General features: G+C 43.2%; 1 protein-coding gene across 2 annotated transcripts in view; it reads left to right on the plus strand.

Moving 5' to 3' along the window:
* The window catches only part of LOC128343255 (cullin-associated NEDD8-dissociated protein 1-like), a 41758-nt gene extending 25147 nt beyond the window's left edge, over nucleotides 1–16611 (plus strand). For both annotated transcript variants that reach the window (XM_053292015.1, XM_053292014.1), the window contains 8 exons: nucleotides 2491–2783; nucleotides 4511–4652; nucleotides 5784–7289; nucleotides 9632–9727; nucleotides 11275–11444; nucleotides 12252–12416; nucleotides 13113–13220; nucleotides 15168–16611. In XM_053292015.1, coding sequence (XP_053147990.1) covers nucleotides 2491–2783; nucleotides 4511–4652; nucleotides 5784–7289; nucleotides 9632–9727; nucleotides 11275–11444; nucleotides 12252–12416; nucleotides 13113–13220; nucleotides 15168–15395 — 2708 coding nt within the window. In that variant the 3' untranslated portion in view covers nucleotides 15396–16611. The remainder of the gene's footprint in view (nucleotides 1–2490; nucleotides 2784–4510; nucleotides 4653–5783; nucleotides 7290–9631; nucleotides 9728–11274; nucleotides 11445–12251; nucleotides 12417–13112; nucleotides 13221–15167) is intronic.
* The last annotated feature ends 1216 nt before the right edge of the window (nucleotides 16612–17827 follow it).

Genomic DNA, 17827 nt, shown 5'->3' on the forward strand with positions numbered 1-17827 from the left:
TAGGAGAGCCAATCAGGATGAGGTGATTTGATCAGTTCTGGATGGGGTTGCACTCTCCTTGAAGGAGCAAGTGCGCAGCTTGGGGGTATTACTGGACCCGGCTCTGCTTTTGGAAGCTCAGGTGGAGGCGGTGGCCAGAAGTACCTTTGCAAGGCTTCGGCTAGTGCGCCAGCTGCGTCCCTTTCTCGAGAAGTCAGATCTGGCCACAGTTACCCATGCCTTAGTCGCGTCAAGGCTGGATTACTGTAACGCACTCTACGTGGGGCTGCCTTTGAAGAATATCCGGAAACTGCAGCTAGTGCAAAATGCGGCAGCTAGGGTTTTATCTGGAGCTGCCCGGTGGGAGCACATCACACCCATTTTGAAAGAGCTGCACTGGCTACCAGTTTGTTTCTAGGTCCAATTCAATGTGCTGGTTTTGACCTTTAAAGCCCTTAACGTTTTGGGCCCGGGATACCTGAAGGACTGCCTGCTCCCAAGGGTTACTGCCCGCTTGACGAGGTCATCTGAGGGGGCTCTGCTCTGGGTGCTGACAATGAGGGAGGCTTGGTTGTTGTGCACGCGGGTCAGGGCCTTCTCTGTTGCTGCCCCAGACTCTGGAATGCTCTCCCGGTGGCTATTTGCTCCTCGGTCTCCATCACAGCTTTTAGAAAAAGTGTAAAATCTTGGCTTTTTGCCCAGGCATTTATTTGCTTCTCTGCTGCTGCTCTTTATAATCTGTATTGCATTTATGCGTTTGTTTTAAATTTTTAATCAGATTTGTTTAATTTCCCCCCACAATATTTTAATTGTGTCTTTTTTACCATCTTGTGTTTAAATTTTTTGCTGTAAACCGCCTTGGGATTGCTTTAATGAAAGGCGGTATATAAATTTAACAATCAATCAATGAGGAGATTTGGTGCTGGGTGCTATCAGTATGCTGATGACACTCAAATCTACTTCTCCATGTCAGCATCATCGGGAGAGGGCATAACCTCCCTAAAATCCTTGCCTGGAGGCGGTAATGGGCTGGATGAGGGATAACAAACTGAGGCTGAATCCAGATAAGACGGAGGTATACATTGTGCGGGGTCAAAACCTGGGAGATGAGTTTGATCTGCCTGTTCTGGATGGGGGTCACAGTTCCCCAGAAGGAACAGGTACGCAGTCTAGGGGTGCTTCTGGATCCAAGTATCTCCCTGGTGTCCCAGGTTGAGGCAGTGGCCAGAAGTGCCTTCTATCAGCTTTAGCTAATATACCAGCTGCGTCCATTTCTTGAGACAAACTACGAACAGTGGTACATATGCTGGTAACCTCCAGATTGGATTACAGCTATGCACTCTATGTGAGGCTGCCCTTGTGTGTAGTCTGGAAACTACAGCTGGTTCAGAATGCGGCAGCCAGGTTGATCTCTGGGTCATCTTTGAGAGACCCTATTACTCTCGTATTGAAAGATCTACACTAACTGCCGATAAGTTTCCAGGCAAAATACAAGGTGCTGTTATAACCTATAAGGTCCTATATGGCTTGGGCCCTGGGTATTTAAGAGAATGTCTTCTTCTTTATGAACCCCACCGCCCATTGAGATAATCAGGAGAGGTCCGTCTGCAGTTGCCAACGGCTCATCTGGTGGCTACTCAGGGACGGGCCTTCTCCGCTGCTGCCCCGAAGCTTTGGAACGTGCTCCCTGCTGAAATAAGAACTTTCCCGTCTCTGACAATTTTTAAAAAGTCTTTAAAGAAGTATCTATTCACAAAGGCTTTTAATTAAATACTGCTTTAAGTGTTTTAACAACATTTTTAAAATGTTAATATTTAAATTGTTGTAATGTTTTAACTTTTACTGTATCGTTTATTTTGTTTTAACTTTGTTTGTTTGCCTGTTGTAAACCACCCAGACACGTGAGTTTTGGGCGGTATAAAAATGTTAAATAAAAAAAATTAAATAATTACACAGGAGAGCCAACAGGGCCCAGTTTGACCACAGTCAACTGCTGTTTTTCGCCTCTTTTCCCAGAAAGGTGCCCAGGGTTTCCCAACCAGAGAGAGAGACAACAAGGTGCTTTCCAAGTGGTCTGACTCAGACTAGCTATCACTTAGCTTTTCCTCTCCCACAGATTTGAGACTTGGAGCCAATCTACCCAGCAGCTTGCAGACAGAAAGAGGCAGTGATTCCCATTTCATTGGCTTGTTTGGAACATGGAACCAACTTCCATTTCTTTCTCACTCTTTGTTTTTGTTTAGATGTTGAACCATGTCCAACATGGCTCCTCTGTCCCTTTCTCCTCTAATTCTAATTGACTAAAACAGCTAGTTGAAAATTCTGTTCTACACCAATGTTAATGTGTCTTGACATACTTATGTTTTGTACTTAATGGTGTTGCCTACCTTGAGGATTTTTCTTGAAGGTTGCTGGATATGAATATTACAATTTAAACCAGCTTACACCCTCAAGTAGCCAAGCCCTATTTTCTCATTTTTCTAACCTTTGCTTTTATCTTCTCCTTTTCAGAAAGTGATGATGAGTATAGTGACGATGATGACATTAGCTGGAAAGTTCGCAGGTCTGCAGCCAAGTGCCTTGAGGCTATTGTCAGTACTAGGCATGACCTTCTCCAGGATTTCTACAAAACACTTTCGCCAGCTTTAATCAGCAGGTTCAAGGAAAGAGAGGAGAATGTTAAAGCAGACATCTTCTGTGCTTATATATCTTTGTTGAAGCAAACATTGCCCATCCAAAGTTGGCTGCATGCTTCAGATGAAGCAAGCAAAGAGAACATCCCTTTGACCATGCTTCAGAACCAGGTGAATGGTGGAGCAGTGAGCCAGTGTTCTGATGGGATGGCACTGACCAGCAGGTGATATGGTTTAATGACGTGTGTGTGGCTGGTCTGCATGGATTTGTTGAAAAATAGAAGTGCATTCTAAACTTAATGCAAACTAGATGTGACTTCAGTCACTTCACTAGTACTGGTGTGCTTGCTTTCCCCCCTTTCTTTATATAAAAATGCACAAGTGGTCCTGTTTGGGGTAGAGGCAGAATGGGTAGGCTTAAAGCCCCCCTGTCATGGCCCTGATCTAGAGTGGGACCCCCCCACACACACACCAGATGTGCTATATACTTTAATTATTATTTTTTAAGCAAGTGTGCTGGGGTCAATGACATGATGAAAGTAATGTTTGAGCCCTTATATTAGGACTGATGGCCAAGTCCAAAATGAGCTCTGATGACCGTAAGACCTCTGTTGGGGGAGAAGCTTGTTCTGATTAAAGATAGTCTTGTTCCATTTTATAGCAGTTAGAGGAGGACACTAGAAGTACCTTAGCAGCAGCAGTTGGCAGTAGGACACAGCCTGCTATTCTGTGAAGAAGTTCCTCCCTCTGCATATGTCCTAGAGATACGGTACTAGAGCCTTTTCAGCAGGGTAGTTAGTGTGTCAGGGGATTCCAGTAATTGAATCTTCTTGTGTGACTTGTGGAAATGAGACATCCTGCAAGAATGTAAACTCCTGAAGTCAGAAAACAAACCATTGTTAATGCCTACATGTATTGTGTTTGTGTTCAAAATTAACGTGATGCCTCTAGCAGCAGTAGCATAGCAAATGTATTTTTGAAGTAAGCAAAATGGGAACCATGGGGGAAATCCTATGCAGCAACTTTTTCATGATTGTTAAGAATAAATTATATGTCTAGGCATTGTGAAATTGGGGTACAACCACAATTTAAAAGTACTGTTTCATTTCCTGAGTTTACATATCCATTTCAATATTAGTCACTTGTAGGTTTTGTGTTAATATGCTAGGTGGATATTGAAAGCCCACAAAATTATTCTGAATGTGTTTTTAAGACATAGAAATAAGGAAGAGGAAGAATTATTATTTATATACCACTCTTCAACCAAAGTTCTCAAAGCAGTTTACATAGAAAAATAAATATTACATACATAAATAAGATGGTTGCCTGCCACAAAGGGCTCACAATCGAAACAGAAACATAAGACAGATACCAGCAACAGCCACTGGAGGAATGCTGTGCTGGGGTTGGATACGGCCAGTTGCTCTCCCCCTGCTAAATATAAGAGAATCATCATTTTAAAAGGTGCCTCTGCTCATTTAGCAGGGGCAACAATGACAAGGTAGTACTCTTGTTTTAGGGAGAGTAGATTTGGGGGAGCATGGTAGCTGATTGTAAATTGAGAAATGGCTGCTGCCCAAGTAAAGGTTGGAACACAAATGTACTATTCTTTTCTTTAAAAGGGATTTAAAAAAAATAGTTTGTATGAAGCTCTTTTGTTGTCACATTCTGAAAAAAGGAGACTCCACATGTTTGTGCTATTAAAAAAGAACTCTTCTGTGTCCATATAGATGAACACTACATTTTTAAACAACAAACACGTCACAGCTGTAATCCTTTCTGTATAATAGAAACGTTGGATCACATTTCCTTTATGTACTAAATGATTTAATACCTAAGATCACTTGCTCCTCTAGCCTGGTTTTAGGTTACAAATGAGTTGCTTTCTAACGTTACAGGTTCCGAACATCATCAAAGCTTTGCACAAGCAGCTCAAAGAGAAGAGTGTCAAGTCAAGGCAGGGATGCTTCACTCTCTTGACAGAACTGGCCAATGTCCTCCCTGGTTGCCTTGCAGATCACATACCTGCTCTGGTGCCTGGTAAAGCTTGCCTGTGGGCTGGGAGATGGCAGGGTGGGAATTCTTCAGTGTAAAGCATATTGTTTCTAGGACTATCAAGATTTATATATTGCTTTTCAACAAAAGTTCTCAAAGTGGTTTATGCAGAAAAATAAATAGTAAATAATTTTAGTGTCTAAACAGTATGGCAACTGGGTTTTTTTTTTTCTTTACACACAAGTTAAGCTTCTATTCTTCAACACAAGAATTGCTATCTTGCCATTGGTTTCATTAAGACCAAAAGGCAGAATTACATCATATCTTTAAACATTCATTTGAACATCAGCAGTTTATGGTGAAATGAATTTGACTTGCATGTCTGTTAGCCTTAGAGTGTTGTTCATATTTTCTGTTATCTCTTAAGCCAGATTTCCCCAAAATTGTAATAGTTGAATCACACTATTTTTTTGGAACTGAAGCTGAAGGCACACATTTCTCACACCTGCTAACTGGGCAAGGAGGCTGCCTTTTTACAAGTGGCGGGGTTCTCTTTTAATTAGCAGGGGAAGAGCATCTCCAGCCCAGCACAGTGGCCCTCCCAGGGACTGTTCCTGGTATCTCTTTTGTTTCTCTTAGATTGTGAATCCTTTTGGGACGGGGAACAATATTCTTGCTGCTTTTGCTATGTAAACTGCTTTGTGAACTGTTTGTTGAAAAGTGGGATATATAATATTTATATTGTGGGTGTATGATAGAATTATTATGCATCACTAAAAGTGGCATGCCCCACATATTGATTCTCTTGGTGACCTCTTCTGAGAGCAGATTATTTTGGCATGCCTCTACGTTGGTCGTCACTGGGTCATTCAGTCCCTTTCAGTGACAGCCAAGGAACATTGCTTGCCATAGCAATGCTGATACAACCAGGGCTGTCCTTTGGGCATGGCAAGCAGGGCCACTGCCCTTTAAAGAATTAACTGGAAGGGGGGCCCGTACTGGCTGATTTGCCCTGGCCCCGCACCCCACCAGGGCTCTCTAAGGACAGCCCTGGATATGACATTTTAAAGGCCACAACATAATGTGGTTAAGGTGTAGATATGTGTAAGTTAAATCACCTGGAAGAGACATACAAATGTAGAAGTGCTGACCAACGTTTTCCTCCCCACTAAATAGGTATTGTTTTCTCCTTGACTGACAAATCCAGCTCCTCCAACATGAAGATTGATACGCTGTCTTTCCTTTATGTTGTCCTTTGCAACCACTCCCGAGAGGTGTTCCATCCCCATGTCCAAGCGCTGCTGCCACCCATTGTGACTTGCATAGGGGATCCTTTTTACAAGATCACTTCAGAAGCTCTGCTGGTTACTCAGCAGCTTGTGAAAGTCATTCGGCCCCTGGATGTGCCTTGTGCCTTTGATGCCAAGCCCTACGTGAGGGATCTCTTTTCTGCTACTCTGAAGAGGCTGAAAGCTGCTGACATTGATCAGGAGGTGAAGGAACGGGCCATCTCTTGCATGGGACAGATTGTTTGCAATCTGGGAGATTACCTGAGCAGTGATCTCCAACCGACCTTGAAGATTTTTCTGGAGAGGCTGAAAAATGAAATAACTAGACTGACCACAGTCAAAGCACTGACTTTAATTGCTAGCTCTCCACTGAAAATAGACTTAAGGCCCATTCTAGCAGAAGGATTCCCCATTTTGGCTTCCTTCTTGCGCAAGAATCAGCGTGCCTTAAAACTGAGTACCCTGACAGCTCTGGATATCTTGATCAAGAATTACAGTGATAGCCTCAAGCCTGCGATGATTGAATGTGTTCTAATGGAGCTGCCTGATTTAATTAGTGAGAATGATATGCATGTTTCTCAGGTGGCTATCTCATTCCTCACTACGTTAGCTAAGGTTTATCCCTCTTCCTTGTCCAAGATAAGTGGTACGGTTCTGTCTGAGCTTTTTCAGCTTGTTTATTCACCTTTGATGCAAGGAGGAGCCCTGAACGCCATTGTGGACTTCTTTCAAGCTCTGGTTGTAACCAAGACAGTCAACATGAGTTATGCTGAACTGATGAAGCAACTAACTAACCCTATCTACTCTTCAAGCTCTGGTGGGGCTTCTGTAAGTTTACATAAACAGGCCTATCACTCTGTTGCCAAATGTGTGGCGGCCCTTTCATCAGTGTGTCCAAAAGAAGCTCCTGGGATGGTAAACCAGTTCATCCAGGACGTTAAGAATCCCAAGTCCAGTGCTGCTGTGAAGATGCTGGCCTTCCTGTCATTGGCAGAAATAGGGCACACTATGAACCTCGGTGCACAGAAGGAGCTCAAGGCTGTGATACTGGAGGCTTTTGCTTCACCCAGTGAAGAGGTGAAGTCGGCAGCTTCCTACGCTCTGGGGAATATCAGTGTGGGCAACCTTAAAGAATACCTTCCCTTCATGCTCAAAGAGATTGGAGGACAGCCTAGGAGGCAATACTTGCTGCTCCACTCACTGAAGGAAGTCATCAGCTCCTCCCCAGCAGACAGCTTGAAGCCCTACGTTGAGGACATCTGGGCTCTGCTTTTCAAACACTGTGAATGCACAGAGGAAGGGACACGCAATGTGGTTGCTGAATGCCTGGGAAAACTGACCGTGGTGAATCCTTCTCAGTTGCTGCCCAGGCTGAAGAAACAACTGTCTTCAGGTAATGGAAATGCCTGGGCTGAAATAATTCTTGCAGTAAGACACAGCTGCCTGTTCCTGAGGCCTGTCACTGAGCCATTGCGGAAGCTTTGTGGAAGGCCCCTCAGTGTCAAATCCCTTTCCTCTCAATATTTATTTTCCCCTTCTTGATCTTTAAAAAGCACCTGAAGAAGTTGTTCTCAGAATACAATTATGTATTACTTCCAAATGGCCTACAATCTGTTTGCCTACAATTGTGTAAATTAGGCTGCATCCAGAGTGGTGCAAACACAAGACAGAGCTAGTGCAAGTGATTTTTTTCCTTCCCATCCTCTTCCTGAAGCCCCAGGAGCTACCTGAACAGCCATTTCTAAGTGACCCTTGAAAATGGCATGGGATGTGCTGCCGATGACTGCAGAGGGGTGGGCAAGACTGCATGGATAACAGTTTCCACTAGTAGAGCTTTCTTTAGTGAAATATATCTTCATATAATGTTCAGAGTGTTTTTCATGTAACCATTGGCATTGCATCCCATGCCATTGCCAGGGGTCCTTCAGTCCTCCGGAATGCTGTCCTGGTGGCTCTGGAAAAGGATGAGAAGGAGAATACTCCTTGTGCTAACTCTGCTTTGCACTAGCGTCACTCTGATGCAACCTCTTGTTTCTTTCCTAACCTCTTGTTTCCTTTTTAAAAAATGGGTTTTAATTTGCTTTGTGTTGTATTATTTTTATACAAAACGATCCATACAGGAGAGAGGGTCAGCTAAATGGTGCAATAATTAAATATGGTAATTTTTGTTGGCATCAGTTGATTTCTTCATATTTTTGTTTTAATGGTTTATACCTTATCTGTCCCTGCTTAGAAATGGGTACAAAATATAAAGTTGGAGGAGCAAAGCCAAATTAGAGATGCTGAAATGAGTGAGAGGTCATGAGCTAACAAAATGGCAGTGAACAGTAAAGAGGGACAATGTTCCTGAATTAAGAGGCTGTATTAAGGAAAATTACTTTGTGGACAAATTAGAGAACATTATTTTATGCAAAGTAGATTTCCTCCCCCACTACAAAGCAGGTTCTTATATTTCCAATGCACACCATATCCTATACTGTATGATTGTGTGCATTTTATTCAGACGTGTGAATGTTTGCCCAAGCATGGTTGAACCAAATAGAATATAATGGGCAGGTCTGGATTAACCACTAGACTATTGCTGAATTCAGATGTAACAGGAAACCATAGGTACCATCACTTCTGGTTTGCTAACCTGAACATCTGAATTCTGGGAAATGAAGTTTGCGCGGGAAAGTGACCTGCATTTTCCCTCCCCAAACCCCATTTCTGTGGTGCCAGTGTTGCATCTGAGTGCTGTCACCGCTGTTTGAGCCCCACGGAACTGGAGTTGAGGGAGGAAGCTCCTCCCTCATTCTTGCCCGATTGGCTGTGCAGGCTGTCCTTCTGTCAAGAAGGAAGCCTGCACAGCCAGCTCCCTCACCTCTCTGCAGTCTCGTTGACTGCAGAGAGGCAGCTCTCCTGAATGTGGATGGGAGAGTGAGGGGAGGGGTGTGTGGAATCTGAACGGGGCTTAAGTATACTATTAAGGAGGGCTCCAAGTCTTCTCATACTATTCAAAGTTTTTCTTTGGCCTGTTTACCCTGTCTTTTATCTTAAGCTTTGCCATAGCTCCAAAGCTGTATTAAAATCCTATTTCATTGGAGTGTCAGATAAGTGTGTTGGTTTAAGAAAAGAAAAGAAAAAGCTCAGTTTGCTGTTAAGAAACTTGGTGTGGAGATTTGTAAAATAGCAGCAGCATCTAAAGTTAAGGTTATACTTCTAGCTCTTCAGCCAAAACCTCTAGTACCTCTGTACAAAAAAAAAAGTATGTAATGAACGATTACTTCTTCACAATGCGTTCTGGATTAAGCTGGATCTCTCTGCTGTTGTGGAACTGTTATTTATTGTTTTGTTGTGTTCGGTGGAGAAAATAGTGCAATAGCTTTAGCAAAACGAGTACATAGGAAGCTGCTGTATACTGAGTCAGACCATTGGTCTATCTAGCTCAATATTGTCTACACAGACTGGCAGCTGCTTCTCCAAAGTTGCAGGCGGGAGTATCTCTCAGCCCTATCCTGGAGAAGCCAGGGAGGGAACTTGAAACCTTCTGCTCTTCCCAGAGCGGCTCCATCCCCTAAGGGGAATATCTTATAGTGCTCATACATCAAGTCTCCCATTCAGATGCAACCAGGGCAGACCCTGCTTAGCTATGGGGACAAGTCATGCTTGCTACCACTGGACCAGCTCTCCTCCCTGCAGAGAATACATTAACATCTACGTCCATTCTTAGATTATTTTCCTTGTCCTTTGCAGGTTCTCCGTATGCTCGAAGCACTGTAGTAACTGCAATCAAATTCACCATCTCAGATCAGCCGCAGCCCATTGATCCCCTTCTTAAAGGATGCATAGGTAATATAGAATTTATCCTTGTGTGATCAAATCAGCAGGTGTTATAAATGCTGAATTTTTGAGATTTCAAAAATTGTTTGTGTAGATAAACATTACAGACCAGTTTCATGGATACTGTGCAAGTTTTGTTGTCTGAATCTTCTGGTACATAACTTCCATTAATCAAAATGTAAAAATCTTGGGAAGAAGCAGTTCCTGGCTCGGACTTGGGGAACTAAAAGGTCTTCTCAAGATGTAATCAACTAATTGGTCGGTGGTTAGCAGCAGGGGAAGTGGGCATTGGGACTGAATTGGTGCCTGTTTTAACTTCCTGTTGGTTTAATGGATGGAATGGTCAACACTGATTACATCATGGGTAATGAGCAACAGTAGAGAACTGCTCAAGCAACCACGATGTTGGATATGCGCTGCCTCCTGCTTCCCCTTTGGCACTCCTTGTGAAAATGCTTCCTCTGCATGAAACTAGTTCTGTGAACTCTGTAGTGTTTGCTTGGAGTTGCTGCAACTAGGAAATGAGAGGGAAATCAAGGTCTCCAGTTCTGGCTGATCTTAATATTGGTTCAGCTTATTCTGTGTTTGTTTTGAAATGCTATTAGCCAGGCTGAGAGGCATAATGAATATATCTTAATAAATGCATAACTAGCTTAACCTGCGCACAGCATCTGCGTGCTACTACTTGATTGCTCCCCTCAGCCCTGCCACAGCCCCCTCACCTCAGAGTTCTCTCCACTCTAACCTGAGCTGTGCTGCTCCTCCTCCATCCCCTTGCTCCATCCCCCTCACCCCTTTTGGTTGCGGCTGCAGCGTTGATGGTGCCGATTGGCCAAGCTGCAGCCCTCCTCACCCCAGAGACTTCCCCACAGGAGTAGCAGCAGCGATTGACTGGGCCCTTCCTCACTGCCACCGGCACCATGGCGGCTTGTTCCCCTCAGGTCGCTGACAGGCTAGGGCCCGTCCCTCGCTTGCCTGCCTCCCTCTGCCAATGGCCTCTGTAGCTCTGAACAGCAGCGGCAGTTGACCGGGCCCTTCCTTGCTGCCACGGCCGCTCATTCCCTTCAGGCCGCTGACAGGCCCAGGCCCGTCCCTTGCCCTTCCTCCTTTCTCTCTTCCCCTCCTTCCTTACTCTCTTGCTCCTGCTCCGATACCTCCGATTAGTAAAGCATTGTGTGGGTGAGTCTTGCCACACCATTTGCCATGGACCACCTAAGCCTCCCCCTCCCTCGCTCTCTCTGTTATCTAATAGAAATAGTTGGTCTCTTCATATGTTGTTTCTATAGCCCAAATGGGAGTCTGTTTCTTCCAATTGTTTTAATATATTTTTAAAATGAGGAATATATTTTTAAAATGTGGTGAATGACTAACTGGTGTAGCTCTGTGTTATATGCAGGCAAGAGCTATGTCTACCCAATTTATACAAGATTGCTTTCTGTCTTTTAATTTGTTCCGCTCAGAAGGATTGAAAAAGGTTAGATGAGTCTGGAATGTATAGTGAAAGTTGGTAAAGAGCTGTCTTTAAAGCAGTTGCTCCCTTTTCTATCATCATGCAGGTGACTTCTTAAAAACACTTCAGGATTCTGATTTGAATGTTCGACGTGTCGCTTTAGCCATGTTTAATTCTGCTGCTCACAACAAACCTTCTCTAATCAGAGACCAGCTCAGCACTGTTCTACCCCACCTGTACAATGAAACCAAGATTAGAAGAGAACTCATACGGGAGGTACGGACTGGTAGTATACAGTTTTATCCTCTAGTCGGGAAAATGCTGGCAGAGACAAATTGTGAACTGCACCACTTTCTATGAGGATACATGGTCTGACTGTATGTAGCTTGCTCCCTCCCTATTCTGTGGATTTATCTGGGTCAACTCAATCCATAAATGAGTCTCACAATTGCACTGTTAAAATAATGTGAGAGGTTTTGGCTTCTAGAGCTAAAGCTCCATGGATCCTCTGATATCTTAACCCTTTTGGAATTTAGAGTACAGTGGAGTTGCATGCAGTATGTTTTGTTTGCTAAAACTGCTGAGAAAATTAAGTTCAAATGCTAGCTCACTCACAAATGGTAAAATACTCTGCTGATCTAGGGTGACAGTACATTCACCTAAAGAGCAATAATCAGAACTCAGACGAGTGGGCATAAATGAATCAGTGTAGCTGATGTTTGTGCTATCGCAGATTGGAGAGACACATCTGATTGAACGTGTACACTCTTGTACATGGAATAACTGGCTCTCATTTAACGATATGTATTACGACTTTACTTCCAACAATTTTTAGAATACGAGAAGCAATGCTGCCGACATGCCGTGCAACTGGTCCTTCTAGTGGCAATCATCTAGTGCAATCCCCTGTCCAGTATAGGGGACCACGGCTGTTCTGGGGGCTCTGTCAAGAGATGGAGTGAGGTGGGATTTCAGTCTGCATATTGTCCACGCTGGCTAAAAAGGAATGTTATTTGTGTGCTGCTTACCAGAAAGCTCTTTCCCTCTGTCAAAGACCAGCTATATTCTTATTTCCCTTTTTAGGTAGAAATGGGGCCGTTCAAACACACAGTGGATGATGGCCTTGACGTGAGGAAAGCTGCTTTTGAGTGCATGTACACACTTTTGGAAAGCTGCCTTGATCGACTGGACATCTATGAATACTTGAATCACGTGGAAGACGGACTGAAAGATCATTACGACATTAGGGTAACTACCTCTTTTCATTAGTGTTGGCATCTCTGTGATTTCCTCTTTCACTGAGAGCCAAGTTCTTCTTAAGGCTGTTTGGAGGTTACTCTTCTCACAACGCCCCCCACCCCTGCCGTCATAGGCCTCGGGCTTATATGCTTTCTCCTCATTCACAAACGAATGCCCAAACTGGATGAATATTGCCTGAATGTGGAATCTCCCTTCCCCCCTGGAGGTGTGAACTCTCTTCTCTAATGGCTTTACTATTCAGGGCTAGGAGAGATCCATGTCTGGATCCATTGACTGGATCAAAGTTGCATTAAGGCAGGGAGCCTTCAGAGGATCGCACAGGATTGCTGCCAGGCATGTTAACCACCACTTTTGTGCAGAGAAGGGAAGAAAGTGTGGGACGGCGGGGAGCCTCTGCCAGTACGTAGCAGGCTGCGGGACTGGAAATAGCAGCTGAAAAGCGTGTGTGTGTGTGTGTGTGTATGCATACTATAGAATTTAATATCATTTGCTCTTCCCACTTTATCTTAAGAAAAAACTGTAAAGCTGAAGTCATACTTCAGTGATACGCTTGAGGTTGAAGTTGTTTTGAATCTGTTACATGAACATGACCAAGAGGTACTTGATGCTTAGTATTGCACATCTGGTTTGGGGAGAACTTAGTAATAATGTAAATACAACTTTCCCCTCATTTCTTCTTTTTAGATGCTGACTTTCATTATGCTAGCTCGCCTGTCAACGCTGTGTCCTAATGCTGTTCTACAAAGATTAGAGCGACTCATTGAGCCCCTACGAGCAACTTGTTCTACTAAGGTAATGCACTAGAAAGGCTCAGAATGTGTTTTCCCTGCAGCACTTACTTCCATGCCTTCTGCTGCTAAGCACCTCCCTTATCAAGAGAGATCAGGTTGGGGTTCTCTACTAGAAGAATACTTTACTCCCCACTTTGCTCCAGCTGCAGCTAGGCCTGCTTCATTCCCTGTGGCTACTAAGGACTATATTGCCCTAGGATTGGAAGGGACCTATAATGAGCTATATTGATCATCTCTGCTTTTTACAGACCCACCTTTAACCCTAACTGGCAACATGAGCACCTCCTTTTAATTTTAGATCCTATATGCCTATCTAACCGTGACCAGATGCAAAAGCAGCTAGAGCTCCCTTATCTTAAAAAGAGGTGCAGATTAATGGAAACTTTGGCAGGTACAGCCTCTCTCACCCTTGCATGGCAATATGCAGCTGCCAAAATTCCCCTTTCTACATCACTCTTAAAGGTATCCTAGTTCCATCCACCATTGCATATAGTCGTCTTCCATGTCAATTACACAAAAGATGTCTTTGCGGTGCCCTGAGTGGTATTGCAGTAGAGGGGCAGGAGACAAATATTTTCAGCAAACAAATTGTGATGCCACTGGTGTGACCCACTTGAGGTCAGGGTGTAAACCTACTTGGAGATCAATATGCATGTGCTCAAACTCTTTCCCTGCTCCCATGCAAGACTGTAAACTGAGGAAACTTGCACATATTTTCTAACGTCGCACAATGTAGTGCACTTGGGCTTTGCACAAGAAAAGCTAAGGAGTAAAGAGGTAGGGTTAACCCTAACTAACCCTTTTCCTTTCACAGCTGAAGGTCCTATTCAGTCTAATCTCAAAGTACTGCCCATGTATTTTTATTTATATCTTCTACTTCTCTAAATTGAAAGCGAGGTTCTCACAATGCTGCGTTCTGCATTTGTGCGAGATAACAAGGCTTGTAATTCCACTTTATTGCTGTAAGTTTACGGAAGGGGCTGGGTAGGCAATTGAGTTGTTGTTGCACATCCTTCAGCAAACCCTCCTCTGTCAGAGACCAAACACCACAGCATGGAGGGTACTCTTCAAGGATCCTCATCAAAATTTATATATAGAAAAGCCTCCTCCACCAACACACAAGCTTTGTAGTGACCTTGTAATGGGGAGAAAGCTGCTGTGGTGAATGGCTCATATGAACACAGCTATTGTGGGGATTCACTTAAACTGATCACTAGACTTGTTCATGCATGTGTGTGCACACATACTAGTAAAGCAGGCGTGTGAGCATTTCTGCATGCAGACCCCCTTCACTCATTGGTAGTTAGTGTGCAGAAGAGTTTGGGTATTTAGTTAGAAAAACGTATTTATATCTCCAGCACTTAAGTTCTCTTGTGTTTGGGTTTCTTAAATGATTTCCATGTAAATCCAACATGGACTGAAATGCAGTGAACAGAAAAAAATTGCTTGTTCATTGCTTTCTAATTATGAAAAAACAGACTTTTTCTCTCTCAGCATCCTAGGAAACTGCCAATGTTTGCTGGAAGGTATCATTCCCTATACCTTTCCAATGGGAGAGTTTTTCTGCATTTTCTGGCAAATTAATCAATTTTTCTGGGATTTTTCTGGTAGCCTGGGCAAAGTCTGGCACCTACCTGTCAAAAGGCATGTTTCTATCTTTTGTGGTTTTGTCTTTCATGTGACCAAAAAAAGCAAGAACATGTATGGTTAGAAACTTGTTTTTGAATTAATTGTGACATCTCCTGAGCCTTCTGTTATGGGGGGAGCAAATGTAAGGAGAAAATTGATGCTTAGACCTGCCTTTTACTTGCTTTGTATTTCGTAGTTCCTGGGATCAACAACACAACCTAATCCTTACCCAGTTACAGGTTTATTGGTCAGTATGATGGGTAATATTTTGTTCTGCTTAGTGGCTGCTTTTTCCTAATTTTGTTTAAATGTATTTTAGGTAAAAGCTGGCTCAGTGAAACAAGAATTTGAGAAGCAAGATGAATTGAAACGTTCAGCCATGAGAGCTGTAGCTGCTCTATTGACCATCCCTGATGTAGATAAAAGCCCTGTGATGGCAGAATTTTCTTCTCAGATTAGAGCCAATGCTGAAATGTCTTCACTTTTTGAAAGCATTCAGAAGGATTCAACTTCATTATCTGCCACAGAATTAATGGACATGAGTTAACTCCTCCACACTGTTCTCCTACTCCCCACCATCCACTATGTTCGGAAGGAAAAAGGAAAGGCCATTGGCTAGAGCTGGTTTCAGCTATAGATGCTATTTTTAAAAATGGCAGCTCTTTCTATTAGAACAGGCATGAGTGCAGAGACAAGAGTGATGGCCTGTCCTGTTGATGTCAATAGGGCACCACTTATGTTGTTCCCTTAGTTCAAATACACAATCATGAATGTCTGCCAAAAAAGCCACCAGTTGACTCCAGTTGCTTTAGCTAGAGCACTGAAAGCAAACAATCTCTCTTGCTACCAAATTGCTGAATTGGTCATTTTAAAAGCAGTGGTGACAAATGAGGCCCAGTCGGCTTTCATGCTTGCCTCCATTCAAGTGGCTTTCATTTGTGCTGTTGTTACTGACTTAAGTCACTTTCATAGTAGCATAGCATATGAATTAAAGCTGTCGCCTCCAATCCCCTTTTTACTCCCAAGTGTCAAACCATGAAAGTGACACAACTGTCTTCCAGAATGGAATGCCTTATGCTAAGTTACTGCAGTATGAATCTGCTTCTACCCACGCCCATGAAAATTTCTTCCTGGCTGTAGCTTACTGGCTCTGCACCCCAAGAAGCTAATACCAAAGCACTGAATTTCAAACAGCAAACAGGTAGCATTCCGCTCCAGGAGCTACTCACCTGGTCTGAAATATGTTCTGATGCAATGACACCACCTCATTAAATGCAAATACTTGTACTGCTACTCAAAAGTTGCTGTTTAGCAGCGAGAGAGAGGGAATTCTTCCAGTCTTGAGCCGATATACAAAGCGAAGATGCAGCCAAGCAGAACCTTGAGATTAACTGCACCAGGGAAGTGGCAATTTGATCCGCTGCACTTCCCCAGGAAACAATCTGTGCCTCCTGAAAGTGTCCAGATTTGCACAGCCCTCAGGAACATATTTTCAGGTGCCAAAGTGCTTCCTGGGGAAGGGGTTGCATCAAGTCACCACTTCCTTGGTGTGCCAGCAGTTAAGTTCTGTTAGGCTGCTGTCTTACTGCACCAGCGCATCTTTGTATGTCAGCCATAGAGATTACTAAGCTTCATTTTAGGGTTTATTCTATTTGAGTCAGTCAATCTGTGAATCACTTAAGTGCTCTATTTATAAAAACAGGATGTCACTTTCCATTCTACATGAAATGCATCTAAAGAAAATAAAGCTCATAAATACAGCACTTTAGCATTATTTCATCCATTCTGATTCAGCTGCAAGTGTTTTCTATCCAATGGGCTTTTGAAGGAATAAACAGAACTTTCAGTGTTTGCAGAAACTGGCTTTAGGACTTCAATTCTTCAAAAATCCAAGATTGCAGTACACCTGTTTGTAAGATACCTAATCTTCTGTCAACACTTGAAATTGTGATGAATATTTATATCTCTTTTCAAGAAAAGTTCCCAAAGCAAGTGCTTCCAACTAAACTTACTTTAAGATCACTCCTACATCTATAGTTTTTGGCTTGAATAGGATAGAACCCTTGCTAACTGGGCAAAGAGGCACTTTTTAATGTGGTGATTCTCTTTATTGAGCAGGGTGAGAGTAACTGGTCCTATCCACCCCCAGCACAGTACCTCCAGTGACTGCTGCTGTTTCTTTTTAGGTTGTGAACCCTTTGGGGATAGGGAATCCATCTTATTTATTATTTCTCTGTGTAAACCTCTCAGCCATTTTTGGACGGGCGGTATAGAAATCAAATAAATAAACAAGATTGCATACTTGTACAGCATGTAGAGCTGTACTTCATATTCGTTGCATCAATATCTGTTCTCCCAGTTCAAAACATCTTCTTCTGCTTCAGACACTGATCTTCAAGCAACAGTACAGAAACAGGCATGATGCCAGATCAGAGGGAAAGTGTATCGGTTGTTTCTAGCTGGCCTGGCATCAGAGCTTGGCACCTGAACAAACTGCTGGAGCCTCTGTGCCCTGGCAAGGTCAACTGTTAATGCTAAACAGTGGGTAAAGTGACAGCTGCCAAAAGGATATGGATACAACAAACATGTCATATTCATCTTCCTTATATCTTTTATACAAAGTAAAAAGGTCTACAAGGGAGACATATTTATATACTGCATTTTAACAAAAATTCCCAAGGCAGTTTACATAGCTATAAATAAAATGGCTTAATGTCCACAAAGGCTCAATCTAAAGAAATAAAAGCTAGACACCAGCAGAGGTATACTGTGCTGGGGATGGATAGAGCCAGTTGCTCTCCCTGCTAAACAACGAGCATCACCCCTTTAAAAAGGTGCCCTTTTGCTGTTCTAGCAGGGGACAGAAGCTCCTCTGTTTGCCAAACCTCCCCCACTTGAAGGAGCTGGGCCCTGGTTTTTTCTTTAGTAAACTATATGTGCTATGAATGGCATAATAATTATTATTTTTACATTTATATC

Source organism: Hemicordylus capensis, chromosome 2 (assembly GCF_027244095.1).
Source record: "Hemicordylus capensis ecotype Gifberg chromosome 2, rHemCap1.1.pri, whole genome shotgun sequence".
NCBI classification, from domain to species: domain Eukaryota; kingdom Metazoa; phylum Chordata; class Lepidosauria; order Squamata; family Cordylidae; genus Hemicordylus; species Hemicordylus capensis.